Below are 15,753 nucleotides of genomic sequence, written 5' to 3'. Positions count from 1 at the left end.
AATTCTATACATTACTCAGTGATCATCAGAGGAAGTGTACTCATTATCTCCTTCACCTATTTCACTTCTCTCCCCCCCACCCCAACACTTTTGGCAACCACCAGTTTGTCCTTTATATTTTAAGAGTCTCTTTTTTTCTTTGTTCATTTGTTTTGTTTCTTAAATTCCACATATGAGTGAAATCATATGGTATTTGTCTTTGACTGACTTACTTCACTTAGCATTTTATTCCCTGGATCCACCCATGTTGTTGCAAATAGTAAGATTTCATTCTTTTTTATGGTAATATTCCATTGTATACCACATCTTTATCCATTCATAGGTCCATGGACACTTGAATTGCTTCCATATCTTGGCTACTGCAAATAATGCTGCAGTAAACACACAGGTGCATATGTCTTTTAGAATTAGTGTAACTTTAATTTTGAATAATAATCCTAACAGGAAGTTTCTGGGCATTTTTCCTTATGTACTGCATATATGCTGTGAAATGGTTCATATTATGTACATTGGTTGTGTCCACTGTTAGCAAGTACAGGGCTAATATTGCCCTTTCATGCTCTATACCATGATTCTGTGTGGTATTGGATTAGGGATTTTTGCCAACAGCTTGTTAAACTTTCTCTAAGCAAAACATTTGTTGTTAACTTTTTTTAATTTTATTTTTTATTTTTTTAAATTTACATCCAAATTAGTTAGAATGTAGTGCAACAATTATTTGAGGAGTAGATTCCTTAGTGCCCCTTACCCATTTAGCCCATCCCCCCTCCCACAACCCGTCCAGTAATCCTCAGTTTGTTCTCCATATTTATGAGTCTCTTCTGTTTTGTCCCCCTCCCTGTTTTTATATTATTTTTGTTTCCCTTCCCTTATGTTCATCTGTTTTGTCTCTTAAAGTCCTCATATGAGTGAAGTCTTATGATTTTTGTCTTTCTCTGACTAATTTCACTTAGCATAATACCCTCTAGTTCCATCCACGTAGTTGCAAATGGCAAGATTTCATTCTTTTTGATTGCCGAGTAATACTCCATTGTGTGTGTGTGTGTGTGTGTGTGTGTGAGTGTGTGTGTATATATATATATATATGTGTGTGTGTGTGTGTGTATATACATACCACATTTTCTTTATCCATTCATCCATCGATGGACATTTGGGCTCTTTCCATACTGTGGCTATTGTTGATAGTGCTGCCGTAAACATGGGGTGCATGTGTCCCTTAGAAACTGCACACCTATATCCCGTGTATAAATTCCTAGTAGTGCAATTGCTGGGTCATAGGGTAGTTCTATTTTTAGTTTTTTGAGGAGCCTCCATACTGTTTTCCAGCATGACTGCACCAGCTTGCATTCCCATGTTGTTAACTTTGTAGCTAGTTGTACAAGCATTGCTGAAACAAAATGACTTTTGCCATTTTTAAAGCAGGGATGTAACTTGATCTTTTTTATCCACAAATTCATCTATTTCATACTGGAAAACATTATTTTGCATTCATTCTGGAAAAATACATTTTACATGGCAAAGAGGTCATTGTATTTGGTTCAAATATGACTTGTAAGCTTTGATGGCTTTTTGAGTCACTGACAAAAGTTCCTAACAGCCAAAATGTAGCAGACAATAGACAAATGGATTGCTGGCCCAATAAAATCTAGTTTTTAGTTATTCATAGTTGTACTTTCTATTTACATTTTTATTTATTCATTTATATATTGCTGCTTGGATGAACTTACCACATGAAAAGGCACAAAACTTACAGTCTATATCTAAACTGCAGACTTTTAAAAAATGTTTATTTATGTATTTATTTGTTTGTTTGTTTGTTTGTTTATTTATTTAAAGAGCTTGTGTGTGCATAGGGAAGGAGTAGAGAGGGAGAGAGGGAGAGAGAGAATCCCAAGCAGTATCCGTGCTGTCAGCATAGAACCCAAAACCAGGCTCGGTCTCATCAACCAAGAGATCATGACCTGAGCCAAAATCAAGGGTTGGCTGCTTAAATGTTGAGCCACCCAAGTGCCCCCTAAACTGCGATCTTGTTTAATAGCTGGCTATCTTTACTAGATAATTTTGATTCTGTTTTTTTTTTTTAATGTTTATTTATTTTTGAGAGAGAAAGAAAATAGAGTGTGAGCTGAGGAGGGGCAGAGAGGGAGACACAGAATCCAAAGGAGGCTCCAGGCTCTGAGCTGTCAGCACAGAGCTCAATGTGGGGCTCCCACTCAGGAACCTTGGGGTTTGAACTCAGGAACTTTGAGGTCATGACCTGAGCCTAAGTCAGACACTTAACTAACTGAGCCACCCAGATGCCCCTAGCTTTACTACACAATTTTGAATTGAAATACTGTACTTGTGACTTTTTTTTTTATCACTACTTCTTATGTTTCAATATACTTCTTTTGAGTGGATGATTTTTCTTTTACGATGAATTGGAAATACAACACAATAAAATAGCAACAAAGAAAAAATTAATTTAACAAATGTAAACAATAATATACAAATTATGTTAAGCTACCTCAGCTAAGATAAACTGTGCTGTTAACTAAACGAGAGAAATGGATCAATGTAATCCTTGTATTACATATATAACCTATAAGAATGCAAAGATGCTCAATAGCATGACGGAGTTTCTGTTAAAATTCGAATTAAATTTATATTAAACAATTTGTGAAAGATATGTAAGGTGAGCTAAAACTGTAGTGCTAAAACATGTCCCTGGAGTCAAACTTCTCCAGTTTGCCTCGCACACCATTACTTACTAGTTGGTTATCACTTGCTTAATCTCTTTGCTTCTGTTTCCTTATCTGCAAAATGGAAATAATAATAGAATCTACATCACTGTGTTGTGAGGATCGAATGAGTAAATACACATAAAACAGTTTGGACAGCTTCTGGAGCGAATGCTCAATGCTTTCCGATTATTAAAAAATTTGTTCAGTCCTCATCTTAGCACTTCCCTACTAAAATCCCATCAGTATGTCCCTAAGTTTGACCAAAGGAAGTCATCCCACTCACTTCTGCATACATTGCCTTCCGTTTTCGCGGTAGGTATCTATCTCCCTTACCAGATCTTAAATGCCCAGATCCTTTTACACTACCAGTTCCATAGCAAGCACTCAAAAATTAGTTATTGAACTTTTTCCACCAGGGAAAAGATCCTTAAAGGAGAAAAAAACAACAACAACTCTAGAAAGGATTACAAATCACTGGGTAAAGTTCAAGCATTAGAGAATCTAAAGAAGATTTTCAAAACCAATCGTCTGCACAGCGGTCAGCCCAGCGAAACCACCACTTAGCGAAGCTTTTTAGAAATTGTTTTTCACTGACGTCACTTGATTACGGACCTCTGACGCACAGGAGGCGGGATTAGAGAGACAGCTGCACTTCTTTTTCAGGGCCCCTCCTCCAATGGACAGGCAGGCACAGTGGCCGGCCCTACCTCTTGGCGTTTCTATTGGTCAGTTTCCCCGAGCAGGCGGGTCTCGGCGAATGACTCCACCCACCCTGTGGGCGGGGTGTGTGCTCCGCAGGGGCTGGGGCCGGGGGGGGGGGGGGGTTGCCGCAGCCGCCATCTTAGATTCCGCGGTAGCGGCGGCGGCTGTAGGGTACCGCGTTTGGGGAGTGGCTCTCCCCTCCCCCTTCCCCCAGTTCGGTGGCGGCGGCTCCTCCCACTGGGAGGAGGGTGGTGCGACGGCAGTGGCATCTGCGGCCATGGCGGCGACTGCTGCTAACCCCGGTGAGTAGCAGGGCTGGGGCGCCTCCAAAGGAAGAGGGGCTGAAGAGGTTGGCAGCTGAGGAGACCCTGGGCTGAGGGGCCGTAGTTGGGGCTGAGGGAGCTAGGACACGCGGGGACAGCGAGGGGGTTGTGGGGGAGGGGAGGAACGGGGGGAGGGGCCGACCTAGGGAACTGGGGAGACCCGGGTGGAGGGAGGGAGCGTGCGGGTGGGACTTGCGTGGGGCGAGTGCTGCTGGAGCGGCTCCCCGCGCTGGGCTTGGCCTGCCTCCCTTCTGCTAGCTGCGTGCTGGTGTGCGATGTGGTCGTCTTTCAACTCTGCCCGCGGAACGGCTTGATGCAGAATGACTGTGGGCAGAATGGCTCCTTTTACCTTAAAAGTAATTCGGGTTTAGAAACACTGGACCGCCTTGCTGTTTAGCTGAAGTGTTAAACTTCCAAACGTTTAAACATTTACATTTAAAATAAAAAATCTTTGGATACTCTGTTTCTCTAGGCTGTAACCCCCCCCCCCCCCCCCGAAATTGGCATTCACGTATTTAGTGCCTCTAGTATCTTTAGCTGCTGAGGACTGAAGTTTGAGTAATGGTTGTTCAGGGCAGATCTTGCCCTACAGCAAGAACCCCAGGTTTAAATCTTGTTTGGTGTAGACCGAGGCAGTCCCCATTCTTTAAGAAAAGTTCAGTTCCTTGTCATTTTTCAGTGAACATCTCTTCTGAAGGGGGAGCTTGAACATTAACAACAACAAAAAAAATCTAGCCAATCATGTCTAAGTGATGGAGTGGGGTGTAGTGCAGATGAGGTCTCTAAATTCCTAGTCCTCTTTCCACTATATTACAGTTATTTATCCCTGGGAAGTATTTCATTTTAGGGATCCTAGTTTACCTTGCAGACTTTGGCGATTCTCTTGCAAAATAAAATCCTTAAAAAAAAATCCTTAAAAAAGAAGCCAGAAGTTGGGGGTGAATTGCTTGAAAATACAGCAGGGGAAGGGATTCACTGGTGTTCCCACCTTGAAACTGAAATTGGATTTTTTCCATGTCTGTGAACTGCAGTATTATTTTGTGGTACCCAGGTTTTGCTATAAAAGTTGTCACTATTAAATTTATTACCTTTACTACCATGTTTTTGGGAACAGAGCTATTTAAAGAAGCTAATTTGTCACATGTCAATATATAATCTTTTAAAAAATTTAGAGGAAAAGTAGATAAAATTAATGGCTAAAGTTCTATTGTGGGAAGTTCTGAATGATGGAATAAAATTGGAAAGATGTTATTATTACGGCCACCTGACCTTATAGAAGAATAATAACCTATGTGTTAAAACTAGGGAGTAAATAAACCTGATTTTAAACTGATAACACATTGCAAAATAGTTACATAACCCTAGTCAAGTTGCAAAGCATTTCTCTTATTAAGAGGTGGCCTTGGTAAACAAGTTTAGTGCATATGTCAGAAGCTTTTTTCCAGCAGTGTGGGTGGGGCTGCTTTATTTTGTTTTTTTAAACAACAGTGACCAGAATGACAGTCTTTTGACCACATTTCATTAGCTGATCGATATCAGCTTAAATCTGAAGCAGAAAATAGTATTTATTTGTGCAGAATCCTTGCTGATGAAACATTTTAGTTTTGTTTAATATCCTTTGACTGTTTCTGTATTTTGTAGATTTCCTTTTTGATGTTGAAACATTCTCACATCTCTTCCAAGTTATTGATACATTCCACACCTGATAATTAAATTAGAAAATGTATTTTCTTCCTTCCTTTCTTCTTTTGCCCCTTTATTTCAAAAGGAAGCGGTCATAGATGCATTGTGGACTTTATAGCCTGCTGTGTTTTGGGATATGTGGACTGAGTGGAGGGACAAGGGTGGAAATGTACTGTGCTCAGTGAAAAGAAAGTAAATGGTTTTCAGGTCGGAATTTTTTATTGCATGGTCAGATCTTTCCTCAGAGCCATTTTAGGGACTAGAGACATTATACCTATTTCTTTGATTTTTTTTTGTTTTATCTTTCTGCTTTTTGTTAAGATTCCCTCCAATTCTTGTTAATTCCATCTTCACATATGTCTGCAAAAGGTGTTTGTGATCATTATTTAACTTTTCTAAGGTTCATTTAAGTTCATCTGCAGCGTTAATAATGCGTGAAGATCGTGTCAATTGTACGTAGAGTATGATTTAGGGACTGTTGGTGGCCATTCCGTATCTTGCAGGGAACCTCGTTCCTTTGCATTTTCACTATGTCTTAACATGGTGCTGGATCACAAGTAGAGTAAGATGTGGTTTATACTCTACTCTCTTACGAGTTATGTTAAAGTAATAGGTTTAATGCGATAATGCCTTTTTCTTTGCATGAATTGATAATTCCCCATATTCAGTTATTGTTCACTAATTCTACTTACCATTGGCAAGTAGAAGTGGGTGGGTAGGTAGTTAATGAAGGTAGCCTGGCTGTTTTTTGTCTGTGGAACACTAACAATATTGAGGAACACTTTTTATTTTATTTTATTTATTTATTTTTTCAATATATGAAATTTATTGTCAAACTGGTTTCCATACAACACCCAGTGCTCATCCCAAAAGGTGCCCTCCTCAATACCCATCACCCACCCTCCCCTCCCTCCCACCCCCCATCAACCCTCAGTTTGTTCTCAGTTTTTAAGAGTCTCTTATGCTTTGGCTCTCTCCCACTCTGACCTCTTTTTTTTTTTTCCTTCCCCTCCCCCATGGGCTTCTGTTAAGTTTCTCAGGATCCACATAAGAGTGAAAACATATGGTATCTGTCTTTCTCTGTATGGCTTATTTCACTTAGCATCACACTCTCCAGTTCCATCCACATTGCTACAAAGGGCCATATTTCATTCTTTCTCAATGCCATGTAGTACTCCATTGCGTATATAAACCACAATTTCTTTATCCATTCATCAGTTGATGGACATTTAGGCTCTTTCCATAATTTGGCTATTGTTGAGAGTGCTGCTATAAACATTGGGATACAAGTGCCTGAGGAACACTTTTTAAATTGCATGCATGATCCGTAATGCATTGGCTAAGGTGCTGGTTGGGGAAAGAGCAGGTATTTGACTTCTAATTCAGTATTCATACCCGAGATGTGAATGAAAGTGTAGGAGTGTAGGTATTTCTTCCCTTGATTCTGGTATTCTCGTTAGTGGACACCTCCTCTTGTGCTATTAGGTACCACTTATTGTGGATGGAGAATGTAGCGGAAGGTAAAGGAAGGAACACTCTTTGGGTTTGTGAGGCTGACATTTAGGAAGAATTTTTCTTTTCAACTATTTAAATTATAGTTTTGAAAACATTAATTAACAAAATTCTTACCCATTACTTTTACTTTTTTCAGATATGGGAAAAAAGGAATTTATGTGGTATAAAGTCAAGGTGTCAAGATACTTTATTGCAAAAACTTTTTGAAAAGTATATTATTTTCTTTTTTACAAAAGTGTTGTTTATTCTTTTTTTTTTTTTTTACCACTTATTTATTTATTTTTAAATTTACATCCAAATTAGCATATAGTACAACAATTTCAGGAGTAGATTCCTTAGTACCCCTTACCCATTTAGCCCATCTCCCCTCCCACACCCCCTCCAGTAATCCTCAGTTTGTTCTCCATATTTATGAGTCTCTTCTGTTTTGTCCCCCTCCCTGTTTTTATATTATTTTTGTTTCCCTTCCCTTATGTTCATCTGTTTTGTCTCTTAAAGTCCTGATATGAGTGAAGTCATATGAAATTTGTCTTTCTCTGACTAATTTCACTTAGCATAATACCCTCTAGTTCCATCCACGTAGTTGCAGATGGCAAGATTTCATTCTTTTTGGTTGCTGAGTAATACTCCAGTGTGTGTGTGTGTATAGTATATATATACATATATATATACACACACACACATATATATACACACACACACACACACATATATATATATATATATACACATACATACATACACACCACATCTTTTTTATCCATTCATCCATCAATGGACATTTGGGCTCTTTCCATACTGTGGCTATTGTTGATAGTGCTGCTATGAACATGGGGGGTGCGTGTGTCCCTTAGAAACTGCACACCTGTATCCCTTGGATAAATACCGAATAGTGCAATTGCTGGGTCATAGGGTAGTTCTATTTTTAGTTTTTTGAGAAACCTCTATACTGTTTTCCAGAGTGGCTGCACCAGCTTGCATTCCCATGAAAAGTATATTAAATATAATTTACTAATTCAGCATTTGAAATACAATTAACATTTTTTAAAAAGAACCTTCATCCGCATATTAGATCTGTGCAGATCTATGATTTAGATTTGTGGCATCAACTGGGATCTTCTGTTTTCTTAGAAATTAAGAAGTAGATACCACTGCATTATTGGAACTCTAGTTTTCTTATTGTTATAAAATAGTGGTCTCTAATCTTAGTTTTTTGCATTCCAGCCCTACCCCTCTACTCAATCCACTAACAGATGAGAACAATATGTTGTTTATGGATGTTTTATGAAAAGTTTTTTGTGGTTCTCTGCTGTTGATGACTTTCTTAAGGCAATAACAGGGATTTTCATAGCGCCAAGTGGTGATCTTCAGAAACTAAATTGTAATAGTCAAGGAAACAGACCCTTTTTTCCCCTTGATTTTACTCAGGTCATGACATATTGTGGGTATTTCATTCCAAAACTAGTAAAATTTGAATCCTTGATAGTGGAACCTGTTTTCAGAGCCATCCTTTTTTTTTTTCCTTCAAGGTGTTCACTCACAGTATTTATTTTAAAGGTTAATTCCTTAGTGGTACAATCCTATGTAGGGGTGCAAGGGTAACATTTCTGTCTATGGTGGTATAGCAGATTTCATTTAGATGGAACAGAAAAAGAATACATTTTTTTAAAAAACTTCTGTTTTTTTTTTTTTTTTTAAGTTTTGAGAGAGAGAAAGAGAGAGAGAGAAAGCATGTATGTGTGTGCAAACGCACATGTGGGAGGGGTGGGAGGGGGTGGTGTAGAGAGAATCCCAAGCAGGCTCTGAGCTGTCAGCACACAGCCCAACAGGTGCCTCCATTCCATGAACCAAACTGTGAGATCATGACCTGAGCTGAAATCAAGAATTGGATGCTTAACCACTGAGCCACCCAGGCGCCCCAGTAAAAAAATACATTTAAGACCTTTCTGAAATCCAAGGCTTGAGCTCGCTGGATTGTATCTGGTGGGTCCATCATACACACCCAGTGATAGGCCTTGCTTGTAGAGCCATCTATTTTTAGGAATGATTAAACATTTGTTAAGTTCCTACTATAGGCCAGGTTGCACTTTTTGTTTTGTTGGCTATTCTGTATGTTAGAAATGTCTCTCACTTTCCAAATTAATTCTCTAAATTTACATCTCTTCATCATTTCTTTCTTTCTTTCTTTCTTTTTTTTTTTTTTTAATAATCTCTACACCCATTGTGGGGCTCAAACTGACAACCCTGAGATCAACAGTTGTATGTTCTGGCGACTGAGCCATCCAGGTGCCCCTCTTCATCGTTTCTTCATTTTGCATTTTCCCCTCTATATTTTCACTGTAGTTGAATGGACAAAGTTTATGACTTTTACAATTAATTAGAATTTAAGTTCCATGAGAACAGGATGTTTACCTTCCTTTTTCACCACACTCTTCACTGCTCCCAGTGGTGCCTAGGACGTTCAGTGAGTATTGGTTGAATAAATGAATGTTGGGGTTCATATCTTTATGCACTGTTAACATGAAAATATCTCTGAAAGGGTAGTACTAATAAAGTCATTAACATCATGAATTAATTTATAATAGCATTTATTAATATATGCCAGTTATTCTAAATGTATTATTTCATTTAGTCTTCATATATATGTATGTATTATTTAATTTTTGCAACAGTCTTATGAGGTATGTATTATTGTTTTACAAATGAGGAAACTAAGGCACAGAGTGAATAAGTAGTTTGTCTGAAGTCTCATAACTAGTAGGGGGTAGAGACAATTTGATTGTTGGCAATTCGTCTACATTGTCAACATTAAAAAAAAAATATTTTTTTAACGTTTATTCATTTTTGAGAGACAGAGAGACACAGAATCCGAAGCAGGCTCCAAGCTCTAAGCTGTCAGCACAGAGCCCGATGAGGGGCTGGAACTTGTGAACTGCAAGATTGTGACCTGAGCCGAAGTCAGAGGCTTAACTGACTGAGCCACCTAGGCACCGCTATATTAAAGATTCTTAAAAAAAAATTCTCAAAAATGTTTATTCCTGTTCTCTCACATAAACTTCTTTTCTATATTTTCATCTGTTTAAGAGCTATCTCTATTTGAATAATATTTAATACGCTATTTATGTATATACTCACAAGCATTTCCTTCAAATGTGTTGCCCTTCCTGACTTTTCGGTATCTTTCACGACTGTCACAGTTTTTCCAGTTCCCCAGGCTAAGCAACTAGAGGTGTTTTAGGTTCTTTCATGTATTTATCTGGTTGGTTATCACGTCATCTTTTTTTTCTCCTCCATAAAACATACGTATATTTAAACACATGAAATGTTTTAATCATGTAAATATATTTAAAATATTTATTTAGGGGTACCTGGGTGGCTCAGTTGGTTAAGCGTTGGACTCTTGATTTTGGCTCACGTCATGATCTCACGGTTTGTGAGTTTGAGCCCACATCAGGCTCTGTGCTGACAGTGCAGAGCCTGCTTGGGATTCTCTCTCTCCCCCCTCTCTCTGCCCCTCCCCTGCTCACGCTCTCTCTCAAAATAAATAATAAAATAAATAAACATTAAAAAAATGAAATAAAATTGGGGCACCTGGGTGGCTCAGTCGGTTAAGCATCTGACTTCAGGTCAGGTTGTGACCTTGCGGTTCATGAGTTCGAGTCCTGTGTTGGGCTCTGTGCTGACAGCTGGGAGCTTGGAGCCTGCTTTGGATTCTGTGTGGGTGTCTCTCTCTCTCTCTCTCTCTCTCTCTCTCTCTCTCTGTCTCTCTGCCCCTCGCCAACTTGTGCTCTGTCTCTCCCTGTTTCTCAAAAATGAAGAAATATTAAAATTTAAAAAAATGATTTAAAATACATATATTTAAACATTTAAATGTATGTTATTTTAATCAAAATTATCCATACATATATTTAAAGACTTAGTTTTACATGATTTCTTACAACAACAGTCCTCTACTCCCTCTCTCAGTTCCTTTTCCCCAGTAACAACCATTTTCATCTCTTTTAACCAAGCTTTGTTGTTTTTGTTTAAAAGAATGTTCCAGCAGTAGAAGACATGAGTTTCCAAATTGAAGGGGACAGACCAGTGAATGAAAACACACCCACATCAAGGCACAATATCATGAGATTTCAGCATCAGATACAAAGAGTATCCTACAAGCTACAGAGAAAAAAAAATTGGTCAGTTCAAAAGAATCTGGAGTCACGATCTCACGGTCCGTGAGTTCGAGCCCCGCGTCAGGCTCTGGGCTGATGGCTCAGAGCCTGGAGCCTGTTTCAGATTCTGTGTCTCCCTCTCTCTCTGACCCTCCCCCATTCATGCTGTCTCTCCCTGTCTCAAAAATAAATAAACGTTAAAAAAAAATTAAAAAAAAAAAAAAAAACAAAAGAATCTGGAATCAGATTGGTCTTGCTTCTCAGTAGTCACACCCGACAGTAGAAGACAATGAAGCAATGCCTTCAGAATTCTTAGGGGAAATAATTTCCGACGTAGAATTGCATACCTAGGCAAACTATCAGTTAGTGAAATATAAGAAAGATGTTTTTATATATCCAAGCTCTCCCTTACACTGTTTCTCAAGAGCTTAGTAGAGGATACTCTTCACCAGTAGGAGTAAACCAAGAGGAAACATGGAATACAGGGAAGAGGCAGTACAGCAAGGGAAGAGTGAAGCACCCATTTTGCATACACTGCTGTTTTCAGTATGGTACTCTCACTTCCAGCTTCGCCTGGTTTCCCCCGACTGGGGCAAATAGATCAAAATGATTTATACTCTCCAGAGAACAAATCAGTCTTTTGACAGGGTGGAATTAGGGCAGTTTCTTTCTTTTCTTTTCTTTTTTTTTTTTTTTTTTTAATCAAATAGTCAATAAGTTTATGAAAAGGTGTTCAACATCATTAGTTAAAGATAAACATCATTAGGGAAAGATAAACCAGGACACCTGGGGGACTGTTGGTTAAGAGTCTGACTTCAGCTCAGGTCATGATCTCACAATTTGTGGGTTCGAGCCCTGTATCAGGTTCTCTGCTGTCAGCACACAGCCTGCTTTGGATCCTCTGTCCCACTCTGTCTCTGCCCCTTCCCTGCTCAATCTTTCTCTCTCTCTCAAAATAAATAAATAAACTTATTTTAAAAAGATGAACCATGATGAGATACATTATCAACCATCAGTGCACACCAGAATGGCTAAAATTAGAAGGACTGATGAGCAACCAGAATCCAATACACTGCTGATAGGAGTGTAAATGGGTGTGGTCACTCTGGAAAATAGTTTGGAAGTATCCACTAAATGAAGCATATGTTTGCCATATGTCCCAGAAATTTAAATTCTGTGTATACCCAACAAAAATGAATACATATTTGTGTTCCCCAAAGACATATATAAGAATGTTCATAAAAACGTCATTCATAATAGTATGAAACCAGAAACAATCCAAAGGTCCAGTTACAATAGAATGTATAAAATAAATTATGACACAGTTGCATAACAATATTACACAGCAATAAACTACTATTTTGCAAAATATGGATAACTCTCATAGATGCAATACTGTGTGAAAGAAGCCAGATATATTCCATATGATTCTGATGATTTGAAGATAAAGATAGCAAAATTAACCCATAATAAACATAGGTCAGAAGAGTAGTTATTTTTATGATGGAGGGGGTAAGGACAGTGTACAAGAACGCTGTCTGGGGGCGCCTGGGTGGTTCAGTGGGTTAAGCATCCAACTTTGGCTCAGGTCATGATTTTGTGGTTTGTGAGTTGGAGTCCCACATCGGGCTCTGTGCTCACAGCTGAGAGCCTGGAGCCTGCTTCGGATTCTGTCTCTGTCTCTCTCTCTTTCTTTCTCTCTCTCAAAAACAAATAAATAAACTTAAAAAAAAAAAAACTAAAAAAAAAAGAAAGCTGTCTGGAGTGATGGTATTCTGTATTATCTGGGTTGTGGTCACATGGGTATATACATATATAAAAATTAATTGAGTTGTGCAATTAGTATTTTTGCACTTTGCTCTGTGTAAGCTATACCACAATTAGAAATGAAAGGAAGGGGGCACTTGGGGTGTCTTTGCTGCTCTGCTTCTATTTCCTTTAGGTGTGCTGTTAGATTTTGTATTTGGAATTTTTCTTGTTTCTTGAGATAGGCCTGGATTGCAATATATTTTCCTCTCAGGACTGCCTTTGCTGCATCCCAAAGCGTTTGGATTGTTGTATTTTCATTTTCGTTTGTTTCCATATATTGGGCAGTTTCCCTGCTAGAAGGAACAGGGTAAGGACCTGGAAATCCACCTGCTGCTTAAGCAGATGTTAAAGCAATCCTTTTTTTTTTTTTTTTTTTAATGTATGTTTATTTTTGAGAAAGAGAGAGAGAGCGTGCGCGTGAGCACAAGCAGGGAAGGGAGAAGGAGACACAGAATCCAAAGCAGGCTCTTGGCCCCGAGCTGCACAGAGCCCAACACAGGGCCTGAACCCATAAGCCATGAGATCATGACCTGAGCCGAAGTCAGACGCTTAACTGACTGAGCCACCCAGGCACCCGGAACCAATCCTTTTTACTTTAGCTTTCATTCATACACACCTCCCACTACTATACCTGGAGTCACCAGTTCCTGAGACTTTGGGGGATTCTAACATATATTGAGGTAGTTTTCTGCTTCTCCCTTTGTTGGGTTAGGATTCAGTTCTTTTTTCTTTTCTTTTCTTTTTTTTTTTTTTTTTTTGAAAGAGAGAGTGTGCATGTGTGAGTGTGCCAGAGGGGGAGAAGCAGAGAGAAGGGGGGACAGAGGATCCAAAGTGGGCTCTCTGCTGACAGCAGAGAACTGGATACGGCCATCAACCAGAGCTGAAGTTGGATGCTTAACCGAATGAGCCACCCAGGTGCCTAGGATTTAGTTCTTGTGGATCTATCAAGGCAAAGGTTCCAGTTTCCAAAAATTTGTTGCTCTTTTCTTTCTTCCATTTTTTCTATCCATGGATTTTATGTCTTGTATAAAATTGTTTTTCTTCTTTATATAAATTTTTAGTGGGAGAGAAAAAAAGTAGATGTATACACTTACCTCACTATTTTTTTTTTTTTTAATGTTTATTCATTTTTTTTGAGAGAGATGGAGTGTGAGCCGGGGAGGGACACAGAGAGAGGGAGACACAATCTGAAGCAGGCTCCAGGCTCTGAGCTGTCAGCACAGAGCCCGGCATGGGGCTCGAACTCACAAAACTGTGAGATCATGACCTAAGCCGAAGTTGGACACTTAACCTACTGAGCCACCCAGACACCCCTACCCCCTTATTTTTATTCAGAAGTTATATAGTTTAAAATTATAGAGGTTCCTTTACTTTTTCATCCTGCTGTCATACTATGTCTTTATCGCCTCATTTTGGTTAGTCTCATTCATTTCCCTGCTACTATTACTTCAAACTTTAAATATGTCAGATTAATCTTTAATTTACATTTTATTTTTGTCACTCTCACTTAAAGATATATTTTGTCTTTGTTAAATCAAATCTAAGATTTTATCTTGTCATTCAAGGCCTTCTCACAATTAACACTTGAGATCGTATTTTTTTTTTTTTTTCCCAAATACAGACTCTGTGCTCTGTATAGGTCTGACAGTTCTTCACAATTATTTTCATACCTCCCTTTAGGATTTGCTTATGTCCTTTGTCTCTGTGGAATGCCTTTTTGCTCTCCTTTACTTTTTCTGAGGCCCACATTCACTTTACCTTTTTGAAACTGCTGGCTGGCTGCCCTGTTTCCTTTACTTTTTCCTGTTACTGAGCACCTTCTCTGTGCTACAGACTGTGCCACATCTTAATTTAAACCATCTCAGAATCATCTTTTCTTTCTCTAAATTCCTCTAACTCATGGATTCTATATAAACCTATTACTAGAAGTGAGCTTTATTTTTTTATGGGAAGATTTTGCTTTTTCTTAGGGACGTTACATGTAATCACTATTTAAATTTTATAGGATGAAATAGAAAAAGTATTAGCAATAATATAAAAATATACTCAGTCTTACTAATAACAGATAAATGAACATTAAACCAACAATGATAATCATTTTATACCTAGAAAATCAGTAAAAATTTGAAGGATTGCCAGAACCCAGGGTTGGTGGACACATGGATAATTTGATATTGTTGGTGAGGCTCTTCATTGGTGTAGCTTTCTTGGAGGGTAATGTGTAAAGTTTTAAATATGTTCCCTTACATCCAGGGAGTCATTTTCAGAAATTTGTTAGTGTAGAAATACTGTCACCACGCATAAAGATACACAGTTATATTTATTGAAACATTTATGATAGTGATAGTTTGAATGTCATAAATATATACATTTGTACTGTGAAGTACTTTATAACTATTAAAAAGAGTGTGCTACCTGTATTTATTGACATGACACACCTTCCAGTGTATTATTACATGGAAAAAACAAGATTCAGAATAAGTATAATATGATCTCTCCCTGTCTTATGTAAAAATTACCCAAGCTATAATATATGATATGTAGAAAAAGATTTGGAAGGTTTCAAAATATTAATACCATAGGGGGGAGGTGGGATTGGAGTACGTGTGTAGAGGATTTTACTTTTATTTTATTTAATCTTTTTTTTTTTTTAAGTTGGCTCCATGCCCAGTGTGGGGCTTGCACTCATGACCCTGAGATCAAGAGTTGCATGCTCTAAGCCAGCCAGGTGCCCCAAGGATTTTACTTTTGATTGTTTGCTTCTGTATTGTTGAATATTTTTAGAGACTTTCACATTTGGTTTTCTGGATATGTATAGCATTTTCTGTATATCTATAATATTGT

General features: G+C 38.3%; 1 protein-coding gene across 5 annotated transcripts in view; it reads left to right on the top strand.

Annotated features, from left to right (window-relative positions):
* The first annotated feature begins 3,547 nt into the window (after window positions 1–3,547).
* ARNT (aryl hydrocarbon receptor nuclear translocator) overlaps window positions 3,548–15,753 on the top strand; it is a 75,949-nt gene continuing 63,743 nt past the window's right edge. For all 5 annotated transcript variants that reach the window (XM_042994044.1, XM_042994043.1, XM_042994042.1 and 2 more), the window contains exon 1: window positions 3,548–3,727. In XM_042994044.1, the coding sequence (XP_042849978.1) occupies window positions 3,703–3,727 (25 nt within the window). In that variant the 5' untranslated portion in view covers window positions 3,548–3,702. The remainder of the gene's footprint in view (window positions 3,728–15,753) is intronic.

Source organism: Panthera tigris, chromosome C1 (assembly GCF_018350195.1).
Source record: "Panthera tigris isolate Pti1 chromosome C1, P.tigris_Pti1_mat1.1, whole genome shotgun sequence".
Classification (NCBI taxonomy): Eukaryota; Metazoa; Chordata; class Mammalia; order Carnivora; family Felidae; genus Panthera; species Panthera tigris.
This window is presented reverse-complemented; position numbering and strand designations above follow the sequence as displayed.